The sequence below is a fragment of the Silene latifolia genome, chromosome 5 (assembly GCF_048544455.1).
Source record: "Silene latifolia isolate original U9 population chromosome 5, ASM4854445v1, whole genome shotgun sequence".
Lineage (NCBI taxonomy): Eukaryota > Viridiplantae > Streptophyta > Magnoliopsida > Caryophyllales > Caryophyllaceae > Silene > Silene latifolia.
Window position 1 is genome coordinate 91073693 of NC_133530.1, and position 26731 is coordinate 91100423.

The 26731-nt window shown below is 39.3% G+C and overlaps 2 protein-coding genes across 4 annotated transcripts; both read right to left on the minus strand.

The window, feature by feature from the left end:
* Positions 1–243: 243 nt before the first annotated feature.
* LOC141657895 (uncharacterized) lies at positions 244–3392 on the minus strand. Of its 2 annotated transcripts, XR_012548882.1 has the most exons (4): positions 2360–3392; positions 1809–1974; positions 1359–1724; positions 244–904 (listed from the first exon to the last, which is right to left on the minus strand). XR_012548882.1 is itself a non-coding variant. In XM_074465290.1 (2 exons), the coding sequence occupies exon 1, from the start codon at positions 3272–3274 to the stop codon at positions 2375–2377; it is 900 nt and encodes a 299-aa protein (XP_074321391.1). In that variant the 5' UTR covers positions 3275–3392; the 3' UTR covers positions 1861–1971; positions 2360–2374. The 2 variants fall into 2 exon arrangements, 1 of the variants encoding a protein (XP_074321391.1); XM_074465290.1 differs by lacking the exons at positions 244–904; positions 1359–1724 and having other exon boundaries at positions 1861–1971.
* A 332-nt stretch (positions 3393–3724) lies between these two features.
* On the minus strand, positions 3725–11542 carry LOC141657896 (uncharacterized). 2 transcript variants are annotated; one of them, XM_074465291.1, is made up of 13 exons: positions 11361–11542; positions 8746–8809; positions 8418–8639; positions 7857–8044; positions 7677–7740; positions 7354–7601; positions 6899–7268; positions 6674–6774; positions 6529–6572; positions 5964–6156; positions 4817–4961; positions 4199–4335; positions 3725–4091 (listed from the first exon to the last, which is right to left on the minus strand). In XM_074465291.1, exons 2-13 carry the CDS (start codon positions 8789–8791, stop codon positions 3951–3953), a joined length of 1899 nt encoding a protein of 632 aa, XP_074321392.1. In that variant the 5' UTR covers positions 8792–8809; positions 11361–11542; the 3' UTR covers positions 3725–3950. The 2 variants fall into 2 exon arrangements, with proteins under 2 accessions (XP_074321392.1, XP_074321393.1); XM_074465292.1 differs by having other exon boundaries at positions 11357–11535.
* Positions 11543–26731: the final 15189 nt, after the last annotated feature.

The window sequence follows — 26731 nt, forward strand, 5'->3', positions numbered from 1 at the left end:
ATTTTGCATTCTGTAATCAATAAAATATTAAAAAGAAGAGAACAAACCAAGGCAACTCTACCAAGATAACGGAATCTTGACGAAAATATTGCTGAGGCCCTTATCGCTAAACAGATTCAGTATAGGTCCTTATCGGTAAATTTTTTGATAGTTTAGACCCTTATTGTACTGTTAACTCGCAGAGAAAGGGAGTGCACATCTTTGGTGGTGTGGGTAATGGGTTAGAGTAGAGTAGACCAAGGCTTGTGTTACGGTTAGTCCTTGATTCATTTGTTTAAAGTTATTACAAAAGGATAAAATTTCTTCAACAATAAGAAACAAATCATTCCTACCTTACCTACGTTACTTCAAAACCTCAACAAGACCCAAGCAGTCACTCTCCACCATGATCGTCTTATACCCTCGTTTAGCCGCTTCCTTAACATAGCACCAATTTCGCTTCCTTTGGCTCCATACTCACTAACTTCTACATCGTAGCACCCCAAACCAACGCTCCTCTATCATCCCGGCGTACCACCCCAAGTCCCTCACGCACACGACATTGTTTTTTAGCTCGTCAGCCAGCTGTTTGTCCCAGCCTCCCTTCCTCCCGCCAAAGTTGTTGGAATCACTAAGCTTTCGGCCTTTTCAGTGAACAAACAGACAGCTCCCTTTAAGTAGCTCCTTGCAAGGGAAAATCTTCCAGCTTTAAGAACTCCTCTACAGAAATCTGTTAATATGCACTCCTGGTGTACAAATGAAAAAGCCTTTTCTTGTAAACACTGCAAATCACGCCGCATATTTGTCAACTGTCTGAATGGCCTAGCTCGCACCTTGCAAATTTTGAGAGAATAAGGCGAAGAATCTGTTAAACAGCCTTATCATCATTATGAGCCTCCAGAAAGAAATTGACCTGCTTGGGAGCCTGTGAAGTCAATGAACAGAGGAACACATGAACCCAATTCCATATGGCATAAGCAACTGAACTAGACGTCTCCACATACTACTAAGCAGATTTCTTACGGTATAGATTGTTATCGATCTTAGAGTGCCCCTGTTAATATCACTCTAATTATTCATGTGATGACTAAAAAGCCAAAATCATAGAAGAAATCCTTTAAAGCTGCTGCTCATTCATTGTGATTTCTAAAGACTTCTTCAGAAGTGATAGAGAGAAGTATAAGCAAATTCTTCATTTTCTCATAGCTTGCATTTTACAGGTAACTCATCTATTAGGCTTAGAAGCAACAGAAATTAAGCACTATTTATCTCCGTAAATATACAGCAACCTAAAAATGAGTAAATAATCATCGTCATAGAAAAGCAATACAAATTTAATTCACATGAGCAGGTAGGAGTAGAAAAAGGATAAAACTTGCCTCATGTATTTGGAAGTTTTGATAAAATAGATGCCATAGTATTCCACCTATCGGTAGCACTGCACAAGTATATGCATTGTAAGGCACAGTCCACTGCCTCCGCCCCGTCCGCAAAAATTCCACGTGTCTCTAGAAACCATTCATCGATGACCACAGAGCAAAATTCTGTATTATTATGCGTAGTTACATCCTTTAACCATCTTTTACCAGATATGAATCACCCTGCTGATGTTCTGAAGCCAAGGATGAGGTGGGACTGTGACGCTTACTTTCCATAAAAGGAACTGCACGAACACGTAATCTTTCAATAATATTTTCTTCTTTGACCCCCTTACGCATCGTTTTAAACTTCGCGTATTCTGAAAACTGCTACCAGTCAGTAAGGCTGATCAGACAAGAGATCATCACTGCCTTCAGAATAAATAAGCTGTTGTAGATAAGAAACATCACCTAGAAATTGCTGCAACTCATGCATTTCCTTGCGACACCCATAATCAAGTTCAGAGTTTTTGAACTCTAACCTTTCTAGATAAAGGGTTAGAAGGGATACTTTATTCCTCACTTTCCAAATCAGGAGAGTCTATTACTATCCAGTATTCACAACAAGAAGCTCCTGCTATATAGAAGTACATGTCAGTGTAAAGTTGCGATGCCAGTACCGCATCACAAATACTTGTATAAAGCTGTCTATAGATCATAATTTCTTCGTAGTTATATCCGTTTCATACAATATTTGTGCAAAATCGTCTTACAATAGACTAACTATCGTAACATTCAACATTTGCGAGCATTTGTGAGCACAAATATGCATAGCAGAGAACAATAACCAGGATTTACCAATGGCAAGAGTAAAATAAACCGCTTTGATCTACAATTTTGTATCCTTTATTAATTTACAGTAAGTATTCAATCTCCAAATTACAGACAATTGCTATTTACAAATATCAACCAACATCAAAATTGTAAGAAATCAGAATTATCAAGAAAACCCGAAAACTAACCAATACTAAGCCACATCATACAGTATCCTCAGAAACCCACTTCCAAAAATGCCTTACAACCTTGACCGCCTCGCTAGCGAGCCCTTGATCATCACATTCCGCCCCATACTCCTCCCCTTCCTCGGTCGAAAACTCGCCCTCAGGCAACCCTTCTACAAAAGCATCCACATAATGCAACACATAACAAGCAGGCAAACCCGGGTACGATAACGAAACCCTCTCATCAACCTTCCTTTCATAAGAATCCATCACAATTTTCACACCATCATCATTCACAACTCCTAATTCCTCAATAATCGCCCGTTTAGCACCCGATTCGACATCCTCACCGGACTTTAATTTCTCCGATAACGGTCTACCTCTTTTCCTAATCGATCCATCGGATAATTCCTGATGCGATTCAATCAAAATCAAATTACTATCCCCAATTCTACGAACCCTAACGCAAACAACCTCGAGATTACGAATTGGGGGAACTGCGTCGATTAACGAGGTTTCGCCATCAGAAAGCTCAAGCCAGAGGTTATGAATATTCTTAGTACCTGGTGAAATTCCCCAAGTTGAGAAAGAATCGGAAGGTAATCTGGGTTTCAACCAATCTGATAGAGATTGAGGAGTTGGAAATGAATTAAAATTAGGGTTTTTAGGGTTTCTAGGGTTTTGCGACATTGCCGTAATAAAGCGGCGATGAGGTGGAGGAAATGATAGAGAAAGCGGTGGCGGAAGGCGGGGAGAAAGGTGGTGTTTTGGGGAAGTAATGAAGAGAAGAAGAGAAATTGTTGTTATTAGAAATTCAGGGATGTTATTTGGTTTTAGGAGATGTATGGGGGGTTGATTTTGAATTATCGGGTGTCGGTGGAGACGGTTTAGTCGTAAATTAGGCGGTGGTTGTTGTGGTGGTCGTGACGGTTGCATGTTAATTAGAAATAGAATTGTGGGTTGTGTTTAGGGTGGTAAAGGTGAAAGAGGGAAGAATGGGAGATATATTGTTCATGTTGATTTTGTGTGTGGAAATTAGAGGTTGCAATTGCAAGATTGGTAACTATGGAATCATGTAATGTTGTCTTAATAGAAGTATAATTTTGTCACTTGTCAACGACTTTAGGTAACGAACAATTCTTATTCGACCCTACCCTGTACAAAATATCATGAAATTAGCAAAAGTATTTACCTTTATTTTTTTTCAAAAAGAGAAAAAAAAAATTACATTTATTTTTAATTACGGCGCAACTTGATAACAGGAGAGAACGGGTGGTCGGGTGGGGAATCCCCGTACACATGATAGTCGGTAAACAATGTATATCAGGTAACGAGGTAATCATCTTTTGTACCGAGAAAACGAAAAGTGAATTGGGTCAAAAACGGTTTTGAAACAGGGATCTTTAAATTATTCATTTTAGGTTTTCACAAATTCTCATTTGTGACGGGCAATATCCGTCACAATCTTGTGACGGGTCAAATAAAACCCACTTGCAACAAGCCTTTTGTAATTCCCTAGGTGTTTTAGCCATGACTCGAGCCAAGCTCTATCACAACCCACAATAGCTTATATCATTGTGTGTAATAAAAAAGATGTCTCTTAAATTAAGTGCTATAGCCCAATAAAGTCGTCGAAATCATCATCGTCATTGTAAGATCTAGCAGGACTTCTATCTTCAGCCCTATCGGGTTCTTTATTAACAACTTCATCCTCTGGATTAGGCTCGGAATTGGAAGGCTCCTCTGGTGTTGCCTACCAAAATGAAGAAAAAAGATAAAACTTGAATTAGTTTTTTTGCATCAACAAGAAGAGTAAAGTGGCCAATATAGTTTCGAACTTTTGAGTGAGTACATATGTACCTGGGTCTCGATATTATCCTCGGGCTTGGCTTCATTGCCTGTTGGTTCAACTACATCATCTTCATTAGAAGCATAGTCCTTCTCTGCCTCTCTTGCAGCTTCCAAGGTTTTGATCACAAGCTCAAAGCATGAATTATCTGCAAATGGCAGACTCCGCAAATTAGGGGGATAACCTGATGAGTGTTTTAACTTTTAACATTATATATCCAACTGTCGCATGCCGTACAGTTAAGGGCGTGTCTTTAAATACCCTTTCAAATGTGAGGTGGTAATAAATGACAACTATGGGTTCAAAACAAAGGAATGACTGATACTGAGCGGTTGAGATGGACGAAAATTATGAAAAACAAACTCACTTTTTTTTAGCAAAATCAGCAAATTGGCAAGTGAAATGACACATAGTGGAAAGTATCAATTTTTGGGTTGAAGATCAAAACCAAACCAACATTTTGAAAAACCAGGGTTTAAAACATCTTATATAAGTGGCTTTTTTGTTCTAAAAAGGTTTTTCTTGGCAACTTTTGTTTGCAACTTTAACAAAGTTCAGTAATTTCGAAAATAGCTTAACAATGTGAAATGACAGGTTTGTAATGCCAAGTTAATTGCAGATAAATATACCTGTTGCTCTATTAGTCAGAGCATCATGCATCCTCATAGGGTTTTGTTTCTGTTCCTTCCTGTATTTCGATCTAATTTGTTCCAAAGTCCGACCAGGGAAAAGTTGCAGTATCATTGATAAGTCCGTACCGAATTGCCGGATACCCTACAAAAGTTAAGAAAGACTGACTACAGGCTTGATGCATTCAGCACAAGCAGAACAAAAATAAGGACCAAGAGAGAGGTCTGACAATAAACACAGCTTTAGTTGCAACACTCCCGGGACTAATGAGGACATATATAACTGCTTGGATATACTCCTAGTATGATATCTGGGCAACAACACCAAATAATAGAAATTTACCAATGGTCCTAAAGTTTACTGCGGCCACATTTTTAGGCAGTATTGGCTACCTTTACGGCGCAAGGACCGGATTAGGTCATGATCGCTGATTACAATATCAAGTTTCAAACAGATCCAATCTAATACAATGGATACACTAAATTACGTCGAGTTCATGAATATGTTGTTCCAATAAAGGTCTCTAAAGTAAAGAGAAAGGCCATGTTTTTCGCTCTTTTTTGGGGGTGTGACGGTGTGGGGCTCTGGGAAGCTAGGTAGAACGGACACTTCTCTTAATCAGTCGTCCCGTGTCCGACACCGACACTCCTCGAACACACGCCGAAACGTGTCGGACGCCTATAAAGCCGTGTCTAACTTTCAACATTTATTTGGGCACGTGTCCGACGCGTGTCCATAACATTTGGACATCATTTGGGGTGAATGATGTTCTTTAGACGGGAAATGAGCTGTTGAAATAGCTTGATTAGAAGATGGGGTTTGATAGGAAATGAAAATGAGTTATGGACAAGTTTTACCTTTACTTATTTAAATTTAATATCAAATACTTTTATAAAAACAAAATCGAATGTTTATAAATATAAAATATATATTTTATTAAATTTATATAACGTGTCCCGTGTCCTAAATTTCATGGGATGTCGTGTCCGTGTCCGTGTCCGTTTTCGTGCTACCTAGCTGGGAAGCCAGCCACTATTTCTCACCACAGACAGTTTCTAGCATGAAAGGTAACTGGGATATGACGTGGCGCGCGCGCACACACACACACACACTGATTCACCTTATAAAACACACACAATGATTCACCTTATAAAACAGCTCTGTCTCCATCTTCGTCCATTTTGTCCTCGGTCGAGGATCCCTGAATGATGAATAATTATAGATGCCTGTATCTGTTTGAACCCCTGATGTTGAAGGATTTTCATTTAAATCTCTATCTTGGTCAAACTCAGATGCCTCGTCATCATAAAGATAGTCTTCGGACTGCAGGTTATCAATCCTGTAATAGAAAATATAAAGACCAGGAAAAAATCAAATCACTACACATTTTAAGAGACAAGTCGTCAGAGCAGTAAGACACAACTAAAGCATCTTTTACTGCAACAACAATATCAGTGCCTTAACCCCAAAATTATTTGGGGTCAGCTGACATGAATCATCCTTTAGAACCGCCTATGGGTGAACGCATACCTCAAAATGCGAACATATAGAAAAGAAAAGGTGAAAAACAAAAGGGGGGTGAAACATAATACAACTAAAGCATCCTTTACTGAATGAAAAGAAAAACACGAGCATTAATGCTTCAGGCAAGTTTGCCTGTGGAGCTAGATCCAACGTCATCAATCAGTTAACTAGAACTTCAGTTTATTACCTCTCATTACTTGGCGTTGGCTGTACCGATGTACTTTGTTTCTTCTGCATATAAAAAGACAATGGTTACTATTACAGAAATTTCAAATACATAATACAACAAGCCATACTGCAAGAAAAAAAGAAAACAGGAAAAAAGAAATTACTGCTTCTCGATCTCTATGTTCTTGCAATATTATCAAATCCCTGATTGGCACCCTGTGAAGGTCAAGTTCATCCTCTGGTATTTCAAGCAAAGTCTTATCCACTATATCAGAAAATAAGACAATGCTATCATTAAAAATGACTAATTCAAGAGGGGAAACCTGATAATATGGAACTAATTACTAGCATGCTTTACATAAAGAACAAATAGGATGAACTGAGATTACCACATCTTTTTCGTCGAGTCCCGCGAGGGAACTTCTTGGGAGGCTGACCGATAGATTGATCCGATTTCTTGGATGCCTTCTTCCTCTTTCCAGCAGACTTCTCATTTTCTAATGCAGCATTTTTTGATCTTCTCCTTTTCTTCTTTGATTTTGTCTCCTCTGAAAGAACACTATTATCGTTTTCCTCTCTATTTGATGTCAACTCATCATGAACATTTGTTGGAGATTTACTAGTTATGTCAAATCCATCATTTGTTCCGTCAACAAATTCAAAAGTATTCTCTTTAGCCTCAACACCCGACAACACAGGTCCTTCATCTGGGATGTTACCAGGAGAATTCACACGATTAAATTCTCGATCCTCTCCTTCCTGGAAGCCACACACTGAAATTTTTAATAAACTACAAATCAAAAGTTGTTAATTATTAAAGATTCCTAACACGGGATAATCTGACCTGTTGGAACATATCTGACGTCACCAATGATTCAGTATTGTCAAAGACAGCATGTTGAGACTGATCATCGGTAGGATTCATAGAAAAATTACCATCTAGCCCAGACTGTGAAGAATGAAGAACGGAATTGAGTCCACCAACATGTACCGAATCATCTATCACAGGCACATCATTCGATGGAGCCTCGGCCATATCTTTTGCTCTATTTTGCGCCTTGGGCTTCGGCTTTAACTTAGAGGTTCTCTTGCCTAGCATGATCACACAACAGTAAGTATGCGGGAAGAACAAGGGAAAAAAGGATCACGGGGCCTCACTGTCAATACCAGAAGCACCGCCAGCTTCATTCATCATCTCTACTGCGTCAAGACAAGAAAAGTCACCAGCTTCCTAATTCATTTCGCCAGCCCAAAACAGAAGGAAGTGAGGCCAAGAAATTGCAAAATTTTTACCTTGTGAAAGTTATAATAAAAGATTAAGAAGCTTTGAAGCATAATCAAGTTTACCAACTGCTCCACGTTTATCTGAATGTCTCCAGTGTCTTGTTGTGTTAAAGGTATAGAAAGATCATGGGCTATTTCAGAAGTAGAAGGTCTGATAGGTGAGGACCTAGCAAAAGAGACATCAGGGAAACCGGGAACCCCCATCTCATTTTGGATACTCGGAACATCCAGATCAGGTGTCTCCGAAGAACCTACAGAATTACGAAATGATTGTAAGAAGGTAGAAAAAACAAGGGTGCTTTGGTAACTACAGTCTACAGCATCCGACCGTTGCGGTCAAATAAGGTACTACCTCCTCCATCCCATATTTATTGCCCCATCAGACATTGGTGATCATTAATCAACAGATGTCAACTTTTGCCATTAATGTCTACAACTATATGCAGAGATAAAAAAAAATACGGAGTAGAAATTGAATGTTTGATTTCTCCAAACAATGATCTTAATATTATCATTTTAAAATAGCCTTGGTAACTATTTTGAATTGTGACAAATAATCGGTCAAAGTGCTCCTTGATTACCAAAGTATATGTGGACAATATCACAATTAATGAATCTGATTACCAGGCAATTCATCCGTAGTCGAGAAATCAGCAGTATCCTTGGTTTTTGCCACGGATGAACTTGTAAGAGCTTCTGACGTGTCTTTGACAATATCATCTAATGTAGATGGCTGCTCCTCGACAGCATTCACTGCCGCATTCACTGCAACAGACTGGGAATCTACTGCCGATGCTTTCTTTGGTTGTTTTTTGGGCTTCGCCTTGGGCTTAAACCTGCTCGTAACTGACATTGTATAACACCAAATGTTATATTCCTCGTACCTTGATCTCCATACGACGGAAACAGAAATAATAACGTCTACTTGTAAAAGGCATGCTTATAGAATTACCATTCCCAGCCGGTGGTTTAGAAAAAAGATCATCCAGAAAATCCATCACAAAAGGTACATGTACCTGGAAGCAAAACAGAATCCACTCTAAAGTAAATTATTTGGCGATGATATTGTATTAGTTTAAAAATAAGTGTTATAAACATTGACAGAAATATGCTTATACTGCACACACGACTAAATTATTCTCAAGCATCAGATTAAAGAGATAACCACAGAGAACAAGAAAGTCAGAACCCGTCCGCTTATTCAAAGTGTATATTGATTTTCATTTACAACTTCAATTTATGGCCATGAAAGGGATGTATTCAGCATTGGCGACTATGATCAGGTGAAACGGAAGTCAGCCACCAAGGCAACATATTAATACACACTGTTTTGAAACAAAAAAAATTCCTTTCTCAACCTGTTAGAAGCTAACTTATTTCAACAGACATACAACAATCAGTAAATTCAGTATGACACAAGAAATTTCCCAAGAATCTAGAAATGGCAACAAGCTTAAGTGATCCATTTTCAGATAATTTTCCAATGAGCATTAACTGTACAGCTGCACGAGGTTCGTTTCAGGGTGTAAACACCCTTCCCCTCAATTTCCGTCTATCCAAACAAAGTGATACGTCTCACCCCGTCCCTCACAAAACTAAACCTGAACCCAAGGCTTACTAGTTACTAGTACATTTAGTCTGTATACATTTTTTTACGATTTCCAACAGCTGTCAGGTTTGTCACTTCTTTCTCGCCGTCAAAACATTGTCATGACCAAGAACAGGCCCGGTTCTCAGGGTCGTCTGGAGGGGCGGCGGCCTAGGGCCCAAGCTAGAAAGGAGCCCATTGTTCAGAGTTTTAAAATAATAATAGTGGTAGGAAAAGAAAAAAAAATCTAATTTAGTAAAAACAAAGCAATGCTTTTCTAATTTCTCACCCTGACTCTCTACCCTTTTTTTTTTTTTTCTAAGACCCGAATTCCCAACTCTTTTCTTCTTTAATTGGAAATTTAGAATTTAAAAACTCATCTTCTAATTCCTAAGCAACGGTTTCTTAATTTCAATGGCCCAAGATATAAGATATATGATCACTGATTGACTGATTGAGTCGATCATAACCTTAAAGCTTTGATTGAGATGGTCTTCAAATGTGGTAGAGTGAGGCTCTTGACAAAAGTTAACGCCTTAATTAAGAGCTAATCTTCTTCCACTACCACCACCCTTAATCCACCTTACACAACCCCAAGAATTGGGGCAAACCCACTATTAATGTTTTGCCGCAACTCCTTTGGCCAACCACCGCCAAAATTATTGGCCACCAGCCTCTTGGCCAATTTACCACCAAAATTGCATTATCTCACTACTAAAATTCGACCACCACTCCTTTGGTCACTATTAAAATTCGGCCACAACCCCTCATGGTAGATATTATTTTTAAGCGAAAGCAGCAAACCACTCGCCCAAAACCCGGCATGGCTCATCCCAAATTCCACAAAGCCTCTTCCGCTACACGAAAGAATTGCATTGTACCCACTCCAAATTATGACACTATCCTTCTCTCACTACCAATTTCGGCCACCAAATATATAAAAAAAATTTGTCTACCCTTTGGCCTTTGCCACCACCCTCTTAGTTTTCACGACATTCTACCGTGTGTAAGCTACAGATCGATTTTTAATAGAATTGATATCGTATCTTATTTATTAAAGCAACAACCACAGAGCCTATGCGTCGTGCTCGCTCTGTGGTTGAAAGTCAATAAGTCAAAAAAAATACATTTTGTATTTCCTGATTTTCAGTACCCACGTTCTATATGGGAATTAACACAGCATTATACTTGGTTTCTATCAAGTCTTAATTGTATACTCCGTATATAACAAATCGGTTTCAAGTAGCTATAATTACAACAATTATTTCAAGTAATTAAATTTTATGACTATTGACAGAATTGTCCATCTACATTGTCCTCTACATTGTTCGATGATTTCCAATATTAAATATACTAAACAATAAATATTAAATATGTCCAATAACAATATTTACATTTTTAATAACAAAAAAGAATAATAACAAACCCATAATTAATTGAAAAGCCCAGAAAAGGAGAAGAAAACCCATAAATTTACCAGAAAGTGACAATGATGACAAAAAACTTTTCATGAGTAATTATTAAACCCAGAAATTAGAATTGAAAATAAAGTATATAATTTAAGACAAATAATCTTCTTATTCTTCTACTGGATTTACCCCAAAAGAATAAGAGGACAATTATCTAGAGTAATTGATGCATTTTTTTTGTAATTGGAAAGGTATACGCAAAAATAAAATTCAAACATCACTGATTTCACTTCCATTAACTAGCACATGTACATTATCCCTGAAAATCAAATAAGCAAAGCTCAAAGTTTAAAGCATTCATTCATATTAACTAGCACACTCTTCGACAAATCATCATCAGTAAAATCAGACGAAACATATGAAATTAAGAACAAATTAATAGCAATTGAATAGCAAATTAATACAGTACTGATTTAAGGGCAAATTCAAGTGAATAGCAAATTCGTATGAGATTCAATTCAAATAAGCATATGAAATTAAAAACAATAAAAAGATTAAAATCATACTTACTAAATAATTGATGGATTCGAAATAGGATTAAAAAAAGAGGGATTCATCCTTCTTGCTGGTCGTCGTCTTCGCCGGTCACTATCGTCGTCCGCTGCCGTATAATCTCAGTTTATGGTTAGAGGTGACTTTAGTGTTAGAGCCTAGAGGTGGGTTTTGGGTTGAGATTGTTTTCTTCAAATATCACGGTTCTAAATTTAATCAAAGTAACTAGTCTTAAACCCGTGCAAATTGCACGGGTATGCTCTTTAAGAAATTGTTACTATAAAAAAAATTCAAGATGAAATTGTATATTAATACTGTATTAATTAATTATTTCCTTTTGAATTTAATTATCTTTAGAAATAAAATTTTAAAGTAAAGCAGTAATATCACCCTACTTTTGTTTAACAATTTTGATCTCTAAATGTAATAATTGAGTTATAAAGAGTCATGTTTAATTAAGATCTTAGATAAGGATTATAATTTCATTTTGCAATTAGCATAAATGACATATTAGGGTTAATTAGCTCAGTACTCGTAATTAGCATAAATGATACGTTAGGGTAAATTAGCTGAATACTTGTTGTAATATGATATGTTCTTTTGTTAGCTAAATTTGAACTTCTACTCTAACTTGTTACTCGGGGGCTTAAAAAAGCCCGACTTTGTATAAAATGAAACAAAATTATTTGGATGAAATTAACATAAAATTATTGAGATTGCACAGGTTTGATAAGTTTGAATAGTTGCAGGCTTCTTCAAATTGTTAGACCGCTTTTCATTATTGAAACCAATGTACAAAACAAAATGGAAATTTTGACTCGTGCTTATTTAAAATGAGAATTTTGGTCCATATTTTAGTATAAATTTTTAAATTAGTGAAACGGGCTAAAATGAAATTTTGACCCGTGCACGTTTAAATTGATATAAATCAAACTGTTAAATATTCTCACCCATGAAATTATCATATAAATATATGATAACAAAAACTAAACGATAATGTTACATCATAAATCTCATTAAAATAAAATAAAAAGTTGCATGAATAATCATCATATTCACACTATTGTGGACAGCGGGCCGCCCACGGGGGCGCTTGGGAGTGAAGGGGGCTCGAAAACAAGCGTTTGCATTTTGTATGGAGTCGCCACCAATTTTTATGGGAAATTGGAACCGTTCGAATACCTCGTGTCATGTCAAGACACAAAGTAGTGACATGAACACTAAGCAATCGTTACCCTTAGCATTCTATGTCTAGAATGACTCTCGTGGATGCCAATGAACACGGGTGCTCACGGAGATCTGGAGTAAGGGGTGAGGGTACGTATTAGGAAGCTCTTTTGATCGAACACCTAATCCCGCCCGCCTCGATAGCGGCCTCTACTAATGATTAGGGAAGTTATTCGTACTTGATATATCGTCGGCTATATGCATGCAATGCAACATCCAATAGATTAATCCTAGCATGTGAGAATTAGCTAAGTCGGTGAACAATTAATTAGGCAAACAATTGGGGTCGAAGTTGGATTTAAGGTTGATTTACATGTGGAAGCATACAAATGATAAATGAAAGGAATACAATAAATTAATATAACTACAATAAAAAGAATTACATTAATTACAACGGATTAGGCGATTTATGTCGAAAGTACCGCTAAAACGGATGATTTGATAAAAAAGAATAAAAGAATAAAATAACAAATTAACGAACAGGAATTAGCGTGATAATACGGATATTAGTTAATTGATACGTAAACTAATTAATCTAGGTCAAGGCGTAAAAGGAGTTCGTGACGTAAGTCGTCCGGAACAAAGAAGAGACATCGCGCCCTTTGGAAGAGGCGCAAAGCAAACGCCGCGTCTCCCAAGGACGAACTCTGGCTGTGAAGCCAAAACTGCAATTGTTAACGTTAATTGGTGAATTTAATGGACTGATCGATATTATTTAGTCGGATGAAAGTGATTTACAGATTATTTAACATGTGATTTGAGTCATAAAACGGCAAAACATGGATGAGACGGAGACAAAGACAGATTAAACATGTGAAGGGTCGATGTTAATGAACGAACCAAACAAGCGAATAATTAACTAAACATGATGAATTGATGGCGGAGTAACAATGAACATGATGAAAAATATATCAACAATGAATCCTTAAACTCAACATGAACGAATTGAATCCCTAGAACTCGAATTGAATATTAGTGACGAAAACCCGCAAATATGAATTACTTGGGATTTAAGTCCGATTAGATGAATTAAACATGTGAATGAATGATGAAATATATGATACAATATACATGCTAATTATTATGATTTTATGACGGAGAATTAATGATTTAACAAACAAAACAAATAAATTTGATACGAATTGCAGAGGACGGAGGAAGAAGAAAAGAAGCGAGAATGCGGCGGCCTCACAAAGAGGCGCGGCAGTGCTGCGCTCCTTTGAAGAGGCGCGCAGATTCTTTGCGTCTTTTCTCGATGTCTCTCTCGGAAATCCAAAACAGGTTTTAAAGACGGTTTTTAGAAATCGGTTTTAATGAGGTGCTTTCGACATAAACCTTACAATTGTTATACAATAATTAAATGCAATAAACAAAAGGAATTATACACCCTCAGACTTACATGTTGACGGAACGAGAAGAACTAAGAAGATCGATTAGTGAATGCTCGACGCGAATGCAAGGAAAGAGTGCCCTCGTAAGAGGAAAACGATTGATTAATTAAAGTTGATTAAGTGTAGTTGGTCAAATTGGTCGGTCATGCGGAGAGAGGCTGGTACCGGAAGGATCCGAGCTTACGTGGTCGGAAGTCCAAGCACGTAGGCGCCAATTAGTAAGAACAAAGTCTAGAATGCAAAGGGGGAAGAGAAGGGCGGACACTCGCGTGAGAAATATGAGGAACGAAGGCTCCTATTTATACTAATCACGTGAAGGAATAGGGTTTCGGAGACTCTTTGGAAGTGAATCTCGGAAAGATATAAAAAGATACGTAAATCATGCAAAGAAGGGCCTGGGAAGAGGCGCAGCAGCCACTGCGTCTCTTGGAAGAGGCGCAAGACTGCTGCGTCTGTTCCCAGGAGGTTTCCTCGCTAAGAAAGAATCTCGCGTTTAAGTTATGGTAGGACGGATTTATTCGATTATCTTTTGAATATTACGGGATATTATTTGCCAAAAGATAAAATTTATAAAATATGGAATAGAAATATCCGGAACATTCCAGAACATTCCGACTCGGGATTTAACAACTATCGAAAATGGAGACGGTTTTTGACCCGGACTCGAATGTACTCTAATTATCGCCAAAACGACCGTATCGGCACGTAGATGACAACTAAGAGGTTGACATTTATATTTGAGCAATCACTTGACGATAAACTTACGAACTGTCACTAATCGTTCCGCGAATCAAACATGCGACCCAATCATCACTGGGTGGTTTGCGAGGGTGCGTAAACGAGGTGTCTACTGAGCCCCCACTTTGACCGAGGCTTGGACAAGGCGAAAGTCAAAGTATAGCCATCAGTTCAATCGAAGATTACAACTCGACGACTATGGCGACGCGAGGCGACTCAAGGGGTCTGAGCCAAGGACCTGTCGTCGGGAACATTTTAGAGTCTGTCGACTATCGGGGAGGGTCGTTTAAAGTCCATTAGACTACGTAAGGAGGATCGCCAGCCATAAGAAGAGACCATACCTGAGACTTCTTTCTCGAGATGCTTCCGGAGTTGCGTAGGAGCTAAGGGTAAGACCTAAAAGATATGTAAGGATTGTGCTAGGGTATGGGGCCCTAAAGGAAAGCATTGACGGGAAGGAGGCCTAAAGTAAGTTCAACTTGAGGGGTAACCAAGGTTTGGGTGTAGGAACTCTAAGAAAAGGTGATCCTAAAGGAATATGATCCTAAAGGGTAAAGGTGATTCTAAAGGAATATGATCCTAAGGGAAAAGGTGATACTAAAGGAATATGATCCTAAGGAGAAAAGTGTATGAACTCTAGGGAGTTTGGGAACCTAAAAGAAGCTATGTGTGTGAACCTGGGTGTACGAACCTAAAAGGACGACTGGTATGGGAACTTAAAGGCTTATGAACCTAAAAGGAATGGGGATCCTAGGGTTAAGTTTAGGAACTACTGGGTTACTAATTCTTGTTTTAAACGCGTGCGCTTAAGCTTTCTGAGGTATGAGAACTCCAAAAGGATTTATGGGTTTATGAACCTAAGGACGATGGTGTGGGAGCTTAAAGGTTTATGAACCCAAGGGAGCTATTTTGGGATCTAAGAATCTAGGGGTATGAATCCTAACTTTGGGTTTACGAACCTAAGGTAGGAGGCTCTGGTTTGGGAACAAGAAAAATTGCGAGTAGCAGGACATAGGCGGGAACTGCTGAGAGAAAACTGCTTGGGTAGTCTTCGAGAAATATTGTAAGTAGCAGGACACAGGCGGGAACTGCTGAGGATAAAACTGCTTGGGTAGTCTTCGAGAAATATTGTAAGTAGCAGGACACAGGCGGGAACTGCTGGGGAGAAAACTGCTTGGGTAGTCTTCGAGAAATATTGTAAGTAGAAGGACACAGGCGGGAACTGCTGAGGAGAAAACTGCTTGGGTAGTCTTCAAACAAACTTCGATAAGTCTCGGGGTTGATGTTGATCTCCATGTCTCGAGAGGAAATGACTGTCGGTCGTGAACTCTCGTTGGGGAACATAATCGGGAATTTATTTCCATGTCTTGAGAGAGATTGTCTATCCGCTTACTCTCGCTTGAGGAAATATAATGAAGGCGTGTCGAAACACCTGTCGGGAAATACTCGCTCGTTGTGACAAGCGAGGTCTTGATAAAGTATTGCTTCTAATACTTACCTGCATGGTTAGTAGCCACACAAGAATGCAATCTAATATATGCACGTAAGCAATTATCACATGGACCTGGAATAAGGAAACACATAGGTTTTGCAAAAGTTGTTTCTTTTTAAAAGTCGTTTAAAACTTGTTCAAAGAAATTTTTCGTTTGTAATGCGTTATGCATATTCAAATGGGCTTTAGACATAGGACTTGTCATGACACCGACCTTATATGGACGTGAAATATAGACTTAGGTTTGACTGACGCGACACAGGGATGACTCTGACAGACTTTGCTTAAGTATGCGCAACCCCTAGCCAAGTGTGGGTGACAATGCGTATCAGTTCCAAAGGTATAATAATTGCAAGAATGATGAAGGCATATAAAGGTAAGGCATGAGCCATGGATCATCTGTCTACCAGGACTTCTTTCACCACGGTTTGCTGTAAAAGAGACCCCTCTTAAGGCACAATGATTTGGAGAATCGATCTAAGACCTTTGTCATTGTCCGGACCGAGCACTAGCTTGACTTTAATGAGAGAGGAGAATAAAAGAAGGGTGGCATCTCGGAAGAGAAGCCCCCAGGATGAGAAGGTAACTCTAGACTTTTGGTAAAAAAAGGAGACTGGGCGACAAAAAGGAGCCCCCAGTAAAGAGGTGTTGGTTGTGGAAGAGATGTTAATTGAGGTTGGAAGGTTGAAAATTGGGATGGTTGATAATTGATGTTGAAAGTTGATAATTGAGGTGGTTGATAGTTGAGGTTGAAAGTTGGGATGGTTGTGTCCTTGAGTACTGCCTACGTATTCACGTGAAGTGAAATCAAACCAGATCGTAGTTCTGAGGTTTGGTTAATTTTATTTGGGTGTTGTGGTTGTATCCTTCTTGTGTAAGAAAAGACTGCCTACGTATCCACCTGAAAAGGTGAAATCAAACCAATGCTCGTAGTTCAGGTGTGTGCCTAAGCTTATGTTGTCAGGGCCTTAAAGTGCAGGGGTCACAAGGGTAATATTCCTTTGGTGACTCAAAGAATCGATTTGAGATAACTCCCTCTGATCATAGACCAAAGAGGTATAATTAATTTTGTAAAAAATTCCTTGTTATGTGAGCACACCTAAAGGTGGACCCTAAGGATGAATATGGGTATGTCCCATTCTAGCTAGCAAAGTATTTGAAGACTCCGTGTATGGGTCAAGGTGAAACTGGATCGGATGTTTGGAATGTGGAGCTCGGTAATAAGAGGCTTTGATGAAACAAATCTCTGGAGCTTGATTTTGTGGAGTTAAGGCTTGATGGGATTATGGCTTGTAATGTGGCTTGGAAACGGAGTCTCTTGGCTTGATGTAGCCTGAGCGCATAAAGGTAGGTTGGAATGACGTGGGTTCAAGTTTCCATGTCTTGGCCCTAAAGGATGGGTATGTTTGACGAGCTTGAGAAGATTCTCAAAATTCCTAACTATCTCCTTATAACGGTCTCGAGAAGGACTTAGGGTGTGATGTGTAAACGGCTAAATAAGGGTGCTAGATGACCATCTTGATTGATGTCTTGATTCTACCTAGACTTCAGGAGTATTCTATATAGCATTTGATTTCAGACTCGTTCTTGATTCAGACTCGGATTCTCGGTCTGGAATATATCTCGGCCTTTGCTCAGATTCTTGATTCGGTTTTTGAGGATGACTTTAACTTTGGATATTGACATTGGCTTGCTTGATTGAGCCTTCTTCTTTTGACTCTTTTTGTCTTGGGCTATAGGCATAACTACGGCTTCGAATATTGATCTTGGATATTTCTCTTGATTGAGCCTTTGTCTTTTATCATGGCTCGTATCATCTTGGATTTGATTGCTACCATGGATTTGGGTCAGACTAGCACCTTTTGATGTGAAACGGGTTGGTCTTTTAGTAATACGGGTTATTTATTGTGGGGAATGGGCTTGCCTTCCGTCATGGATTGTTAACAAGGGAGATGGTCTGGATTTGTCCTAGAATCTCTTGAGATAGGCTCGTCCTAGACTAGGGTTATATTGTGGTTTCTATTGCCAGACATGGAATAGGTAAGAAAAGAACACGGAGTTTCGGATCCTCTACAACTTGGAATGGAACATCATATAAGTGCACTCACATCGACTGTCATGCATTGTTGTTGTTCATTTTAAAATGTCTCAAACCAATTCTTGTTGTCACAGGAAAAGGTAAAGGAAGAGATATGATAGAATATGTAGATTGAAAATTGTACTTTTATTGAAATGAATATAAATGTATTTAACATAGATATGAGAAGACACGTGACTCATGGGACAGCCCCCAGATGGACACAAAGAAAGATATTAGAAAAAATATGGGATAGAAAGCCTAAGACTCGGACTCGGACCCGGACTTTGACGCGATTCCAGATCTAGACTCGTAATCATCGGCCCATGCTTGAACATTTTCTCTTCCCGCAACTGGCTTTGGCATCTGACTTTGAGCATTCACCCATTTGAGCACCTCATCCTCATCATTGGGAATATTAGAAGGATAACAGTCAAGAAGAGTTTCTTGATAAGTGGTATATCCATGAGGATTGCCGAGGCTGCCTTGTGGGCCAAAGGTTGAGAGGGACAACCTCCCACTTTCGATCATATCTTGGATCATATGCTTCAAACAAAAGCATGCTTCTGTATCATGTCCCCTACCACGATGATATTGGCAATATGCATTACTATTCCATCTAGGTAGTATGTTTTCAGGGTCTGGAGTTGGACCGATTAGGTGTATTTTGCCCTGTGATACTAACATTTGTAGCGCCGCCGCATAGGTGATGCCAAGGTTAGCGAATGCTCTAGGAGCCCGTCCTGGTCTTCTGGGTGGAACTTCCATGAGTTTAGCCCTATCACACTTAATGTCATCTTGAGCAAAGGTCGATACATGGTACTTGCCATTCTCGATATTATCTTGGATAATATTCTTTAGTTTGTAGCAATTCTCGGTGTCATGCCCCCTTCCTCTATGGTATTGACAATACGAATTGCCATCCCAAAACTTAGACTTCCTTTCCGGATCTGGGGTGGGCCCTATTGGTTGAAGAAGACCTAGAGAGGATAATTTGTGTAAGGCTAGGGCGTACGGTATGCCTAGACTTGTGAATGACCTGGGAGAGTTCTTTGACAAAGGCTCCATGAGGTTGACTTTGTTGATTTTGATGCTTGGATTGGAAGAACTAGAGATAAGTGTCTCGTTTGTTGCTTTAGGATTTTGTCGGAGTTGAGGGTTTGTCTGGACACTTTTCATTTTGGCATCAAGCTTCTTACCCATTTCAAAAACTGGTTCTCCATGTTGGAAAGTCGAGAGTTTAGGCTATCAATAGTCCCCTCCATTTTGGCAAATCTATTGTTGAAGGCAATGGAAAGCATGAGCATTCCATTTTGGATATCGTCGTCTTCAAGCATGTTGACATCTCCGTTGTCATAAGGATCGAGGAGATGAGAACAGTCTAGAGATGATTCTTCGTCATGTTTAATGATATTAGACCCAAGAGGGTCGATTTTCTTAGATTGCGCGACAGAAGGTGGCTTAGGAAGCTTGCCCTCTTCGATCATATCTTGGATGGTGTGTTTCAAGAGAAAACACTCTTCAATATCATGGCCTCTACCTTGGTGATATAAGCGGTATTTGTTGCCCTTCCGAGGTTCTGTTTCTCTAATGGTGGATCCGGAGCCGGCCCTATTGGATGTAGCTTGCCTTGGGCAGAAAGTCTCTTCAAAGCATCGGCATAAGACATGCCTAAATCGGTAAGCACCCTTTGATGCCTCCCAGGTTTCCTTTCAACTGTTTTCGGCTTTCTAGGACGATGGTTATTGCAAGAGGTAAGCTTTGGATGACCTAGACTAGAGGTTTCCCTAGTTGGCATGTTCTTTTCCACCATTCCATTTTCAAGGGTGAGGACGCGAATGCTCAAATTTTCCACTGTAGCTTGAACTCCTAGGACCATGGCATAAACATCTTGGAGAGGCATGGTGATTGTGGCTTGATCTGCCTCGTGACTTTGTTGACTGGTAGAACTTGCTGGATTCCTACTCGATAGAAATGACGCGCATTACAACTCGATTTGACATGGGATCACGCATACTAAGGCAACAAACAAAGGAAGGGACAAGATGGCAAATCTAGAGTTGACTTGTGAATTCATGAAATGTCGTGAGCGACTTCTCGTGTTTGAATTCAAGGTGCTTGACTTTAATTTTAGACTCGAGTGTTAACTTTGACGGAGTGACATTTATATGATTGACCTTATTGACGGGATTGATGACACATGTTAATTCTTGGACTCGAGGTTTGCTTATAGGTGTTAAGAAGACTGTTGTAGTTTAGACTCAAATATGAGGCCCATTGAGACTCGTGTGTTGAGCCTCGGAACGCGTGACTCGAGTGTTTTAGATCCTAACTGAATTGGGGTAGGGGGGTCCACAATGACGGCGTGACGCCTTAGGATTTGACTTGATTTTGAAAGGACCCAAAATATAAAGAAAAGACGGGTTCATGACTCGACGGAGTTTCGACTAGGACATAGTCGGTTTGAACTTTGACTCTAACTTAGCCCAATTGAATTTACATATTTACATTTACATGGTTTGAAAATATTTTGAATAAAACGTTTTTGTTTTTTTTTCTTGATTTTTTTTTTTCGTTTTTTTTTTTTTTTTTTTTTTAAAAAAACGTTTTGTTTTTTTTTTTTTTTTTTTTTTTTTCCGGACTCTTTTTTTTTGACGTTTTTTTTGTATTTGGTTTTGAAATGGGTTTTAGGCCCGAAGTTTGACACGACAAACGGACAGAGTTTTGACCGGATTTTGTGCTAATTGAAAGCCTATTTCGAAATTTTAAAAAGGATTTTGATTTTTGAAAAAATCGTCATGGTTTAGAAATGGTGATCACGTAAGGTACAAACATATATACAAGCATTATAACGGGATGCTGAGTGCATTTTAAAGGGTTTTGGTTTAAAGGGTGGGTTGCCATACCGAACCATCAAACCCGAAGTCTGTGGAGAGGCTCGTGCCAAACAAGAGTAAGGCCGATTCCTAGTCCATTTCCTCAAGTAGTGAAGGCCCTTGATACAAACAAGAGTAAGCACCATGGTATGGATGACGTCAATCGCTATCCATCCTTAGGCCCAAATAAGAATTAGGACCGTTTAGACGGGACGATTGGTCGAATGGGTTGGGTTGGGCCTAGGAAGGCCGAATTAAACGGTCTAGGAAGACCGAGTTATGAAAACCGACAATTGTCTTGTACAAACTTATTCCCTAACCTTGTTCAAGTTTCACCCTTGCTACACGTAAGTGTATTGTTTCCCAGTGAGTCGCCAAACGTGGATGGAGCGGGCCGCCCACGGGGCGCTTGGGAGTGAAGGGGGCTCGAAAACAAGCGTTTGCATTTTGTATGGAGTCGCCACCAATTTTTATGGGAAATTGGAACCGTTCGAATACCTCGTGTCATGTCAAGACACAAAGTAGTGACATGAACACTAAGCAATCGTTACCCTTAGCATTCTATGTCTAGAATGACTCTCGTGGATGCCAATGAACACGGGTGCTCACGGAGATCTGGAGTAAGGGGTGAGGGTACGTATTAGGAAGCTCTTTTGATCGAACACCTAATCCCGCCCGCCTCGATAGCGGCCTCTACTAATGATTAGGGAAGTTATTCGTACTTGATATATCGTCGGCTATATGCATGCAATGCAACATCCAATAGATTAATCCTAGCATGTGAGAATTAGCTAAGTCGGTGAACAATTAATTAGGCAAACAATTGGGGTCGAAGTTGGATTTAAGGTTGATTTACATGTGGAAGCATACAAATGATAAATGAAAGGAATACAATAAATTAATATAACTACAATAAAAAGAATTACATTAATTACAACGGATTAGGCGATTTATGTCGAAAGTACCGCTAAAACGGATGATTTGATAAAAAAGAATAAAAGAATAAAATAACAAATTAACGAACAGGAATTAGCGTGATAATACGGATATTAGTTAATTGATACGTAAACTAATTAATCTAGGTCAAGGCAGAAAAGGAGTTCAGGGACAGAAGTCGTCCTGGAACAGGCGCAGCAGACACTGCGCCCTTTGGAAGAGGCGCAGCAAACGCTGCGTCTGTTCCAAGGACGAACTCTGGCTGTGAAGCCAAAACTGCAATTGTTAACGTTAATTGGTGAATTTAATGGACTGATCGATATTATTTAGTCGGATGAAAGTGATTTACAGATTATTTAACATGTGATTTGAGTCATAAAACGGCAAAACATGGATGAGACGGAGACAAAGACAGATTAAACATGTGAAGGGTCGATGTTAATGAACGAACCAAACAAGCGAATAATTAACTAAACATGATGAATTGATGGCGGAGTAACAATGAACATGATGGAAAATATATCAACAATGAATCCTTTAAACTCAACATGAACGAATTGAATCCCTAGAACTCGAATTGAATATTAGTGACGAAAACCCGCAAATATGAATTACTTGGGATTTAAGTCCGATTAGATGAATTAAACATGTGAATGAATGATGAAATATATGATACAATATACATGCTAATTATTATGATTTTATGACGGATAATTAATGATTTAACAAACAAAACAAATAAATTTGATACGAATTGCGAGAGGACGGAGGAAGAAGAAAAGAAGCAGAAGCTGGCGGCCTCACAAAGAGGCGCGGCAGTGCTGCGCTCCTTTGAAGAGGCGAAGCGATTCTTTGCGTCTTTTCTCGATTGTCATCTTCATCGGAAATCCGCAAAACAGTTTTAAAGACGGTTTTAGAAATCGGTTTTAATGAGGTGCTTTCGACATAAACCTTACAATTGTTATACAATAATTAAATGCAATAAACAAAAGGAATTATACACCCTCAGACTTACATGTTGACGGAACGAGAAGAACTAAGAAGATCGATTAGTGAATGCTCGACGCGAATGCAAGGAAAGAGTGCCCTCGTAAGAGGAAAACGATTGATTAATTAAAGTTGATTAAGTGTAGTTGGTCAAATTGGTCGGTCATGCAACGGAGAGGCTGGTACCCGGAAGGATCCGAGCTTACGTGGTCGGAAGTCCAAGCACGTAGGCGCCAATTAGTAAGAACAAAGTCTAGAATGCAAAGGGAGAAGAGAAGGGCGGACACTCGCGTGAGAAATATGAGGAACGAAGGCTCCTATTTATACTAATCACGTGAAGGAATAGGGTTTCGGAGACTCTTTGGAAGTGAATCTCGGAAAGATATAAAAAAGATACGTAAATCATGCAAAGAAGGGCCTGGGAAGAGGCGCAGCAGCCACTGCGTCTCTTGGAAGAGGCGCAGCACCTGCTGCGTCTGTTCCCAGGAGGTTTATAGGATGTAGCTTACCTTGGGCAGAAAGTCTCTTCAAAGCATCGGCATAAGACATGCCTAAATCGGTAAGCACCCTTTGATGCCTCCCAGGTTTTCTTTCAGCTATTTTTGGCTTTCTAGGACGATGGTTATTACAAGAGGTAAGCTTTGGATGACCTAGACTAGAGGTTTCTCTAGGTGGTGTGTTCTTTTCCACCATTCCATTCTCGAGGGTGAAGACGCGAATGCTCAAATTTTCCACTGTATCTTGCACTCGTAGGACCATGGCATAAACATCTTGGAGAGACACGGTGATTGTGGCTTGAACTTCTTCGTGACCTTGCCGATTGATTGTAACTTTCGGATTCCTACTCGACGTAAATGACGCACATTACAACTCGATTCGACGTGGGATCACGCATACTAAGGCAACAAACAAAGGAAGGGACAAGATGACACATCTTGACTCGTGAACTCGTGAAATGTCGTGAGCAACATCTCGTGTTTGAATCCACGGTGCTTTGACTTTAATTTAGACTCGAGTGTTGACTTTGACGGAGTGACATTTATACATTTGACCTTATTGACGGGATTGATGACACGTGTTGATTCTGGACTCGAGGCTTGCTTATTGGTGTTAAAAAGACTGTTGTAGTTTAGACTCAAATATGAGGCCCATTGAGACTCGTGTGTTGAGCCTCGGGACGTGTGACTCGAGTGTTTAGATCCTCACTGAATTGGGGTAGGGGGTCCAAAATGACGGCGTGACGCCTTAGGACTTGACTTGAATGTTGAAAAGACCCAAAATGTAAAGGAAGACGGGTTCATGACTCGACGGAGTTCCGACTAGGACATAGTCGGTTTGAACTTTGACTCTAACTTAGCCCAATTGAATTTACATATTTACATTTACATGTTGGAAAATATTTTGAATAAAACGTTTTTTTTTTTTTTTTTTTTCGGACTTTTTTTTTTTTTTTTCGTTTTTTTTTTTGGGTTTTTTTATGTATTTGGATTTCGAAATGGGTTTTAGGCCCGAATTTTGACTCGACAATTGGACAGAGTTTCGACTTAGGCATTTTTCGAAAAAAGGTTTACAAAAAAGGTTTTTGATTTTACAAAAAAAAAAGGTTTTGTTTAGAAATGGTGATCATGTAAGGTACAAACATTTATACAGGCATTATAACGGGATGCTGAGTGCATTTAAAAGGGTTTTGGTTTAAAGGGTGGGTTGCCATACCGAACCATCAAACCCGAAGTCTGTGGAGAGGCTCGTGCCAAACAAGAGTAAGGCCGATTCCTTGTCCATTTCCTCAAGTAGTGAAAGTCCTTGATACAAACAGGAGTAAGCATCATGGTATGGATGACGTCAATCGCTATCCATCATTAGGCCCAAATAAGAATTAGGACCGTTTAGACGGGACGATTGGTCGAATGGGTTGGGTTGGGCCTAGGAAGGCCGAATAAACGATCTAGGAAGACCGAGTTATGAAAACCGACAATTGTCTTGTACAAACTATTCCCTAACCTTGTTCAAGTTTCACCCTTGGCTACACGTAAGTGTATTCTCCCCAGCGGAGTCGCCAAACTGTGGACAGCGGGCCGCCCACGGGGGCGCTTGGGAGTGAAGGGGGCTCGAAAACAAGCGTTTGCATTTTGTATGGAGTCGCCACCAATTTTTATGGGAAATTGGAACCGTTCGAATACCTCGTGTCATGTCAAGACACAAAGTAGTGACATGAACACTAAGCAATCGTTACCCTTAGCATTCTATGTCTAGAATGACTCTCGTGGATGCCAATGAACACGGGTGCTCACGGAGATCTGGAGTAAGGGGTGAGGGTACGTATTAGGAAGCTCTTTTGATCGAACACCTAATCCCGCCCGCCTCGATAGCGGCCTCTACTAATGATTAGGGAAGTTATTCGTACTTGATATATCGTCGGCTATATGCATGCAATGCAACATCCAATAGATTAATCCTAGCATGTGAGAATTAGCTAAGTCGGTGAACAATTAATTAGGCAAACAATTGGGGTCGAAGTTGGATTTAAGGTTGATTTACATGTGGAAGCATACAAATGATAAATGAAAGGAATACAATAAATTAATATAACTACAATAAAAAGAATTACATTAATTACAACGGATTAGGCGATTTATGTCGAAAGTACCGCTAAAACGGATGATTTGATAAAAAAGAATAAAAGAATAAAATAACAAATTAACGAACAGGAATTAGCGTGATAATACGGATATTAGTTAATTGATACGTAAACTAATTAATCTAGGTCAAGGCAGAAAAGGAGTTCAGGGACAGAAGTCGTCCTGGAACAAAGAAGAGACATCGCGCCCTTTGGAAGAGGCGCGACAAAAACTGCGTCATTGCTCCAAGGACGAACTCTTTGTGAAGCCAAAAGCGCAATTGTTAACGTTAATTGGTGAATTTAATGGACTGATCGATATTATTTAGTCGGATGAAAGTGATTTACAGATTATTTAACATGTGATTTGAGTCATAAAACGGCAAAACATGGATGAGACGGAGACAAAGACAGATTAAACATGTGAAGGGTCGATGTTAATGAACGAACCAAACAAGCGAATAATTAACTAAACATGATGAATTGATGGCGGAGTAACAATGAACATGATGAAAAATATATCAACAATGAATCCCAGAAACTCAACATGAACGAATTGAATCCCTAGAACTCGAATTGAATATTAGTGACGAAAACCCGCAAATATGAATTACTTGGGATTTAAGTCCGATTAGATGAATTAAACATGTGAATGAATGATGAAATATATGATACAATATACATGCTAATTATTATGATTTTATGACGGAGAATTAACAGATTTAACAAACAAAACAAATAAATTTGATACGAATTGCAGAGGACGGAGGAAGAAGAAAAGAAGGAAGCTGCGGCAGCCTCACAAAGAGGCGCGGCAGGTGCTGCGCTCCTTTGAAGAGGCGCAGCGATCTTGCTGCGTCTTTTCTCGATCGTCATCTTCATCGGAAATCCGCAAAACGAGGTTTTAAAGACGGTTTTTAGAAATCGGTTTTAATGAGGTGCTTTCGACATAAACCTTACAATTGTTATACAGTAATTAAATGCAATGAACAAAAGGAATTATACACCCTCAGACTTACATGTTGACGGAACGAGAAGAACTAAGAAG

Bases quoted from the DNA above. Each gene is read 5' to 3' on its own strand.
- LOC141657895 (XM_074465290.1), bottom strand. From the start codon at position 3,274: ATGCAACCGTCACGACCACCACAACAACCACCGCCTAATTTACGACTA.
- LOC141657896 (XM_074465291.1), bottom strand. From the start codon at position 8,791: ATGGATTTTCTGGATGATCTTTTTTCTAAACCACCGGCTGGGAATG. The intron at 8,045-8,417 runs GTAATCAGATTC...GTAATTCTGTAG, and splicing joins GACTACGGATGAATTGCCTG to GTTCTTCGGAGACACCTGAT. The intron at 6,775-6,898 runs GTAATCTCAGTT...TTTCTGATATAG, and splicing joins GACTCGACGAAAAAGATGTG to TGGATAAGACTTTGCTTGAA.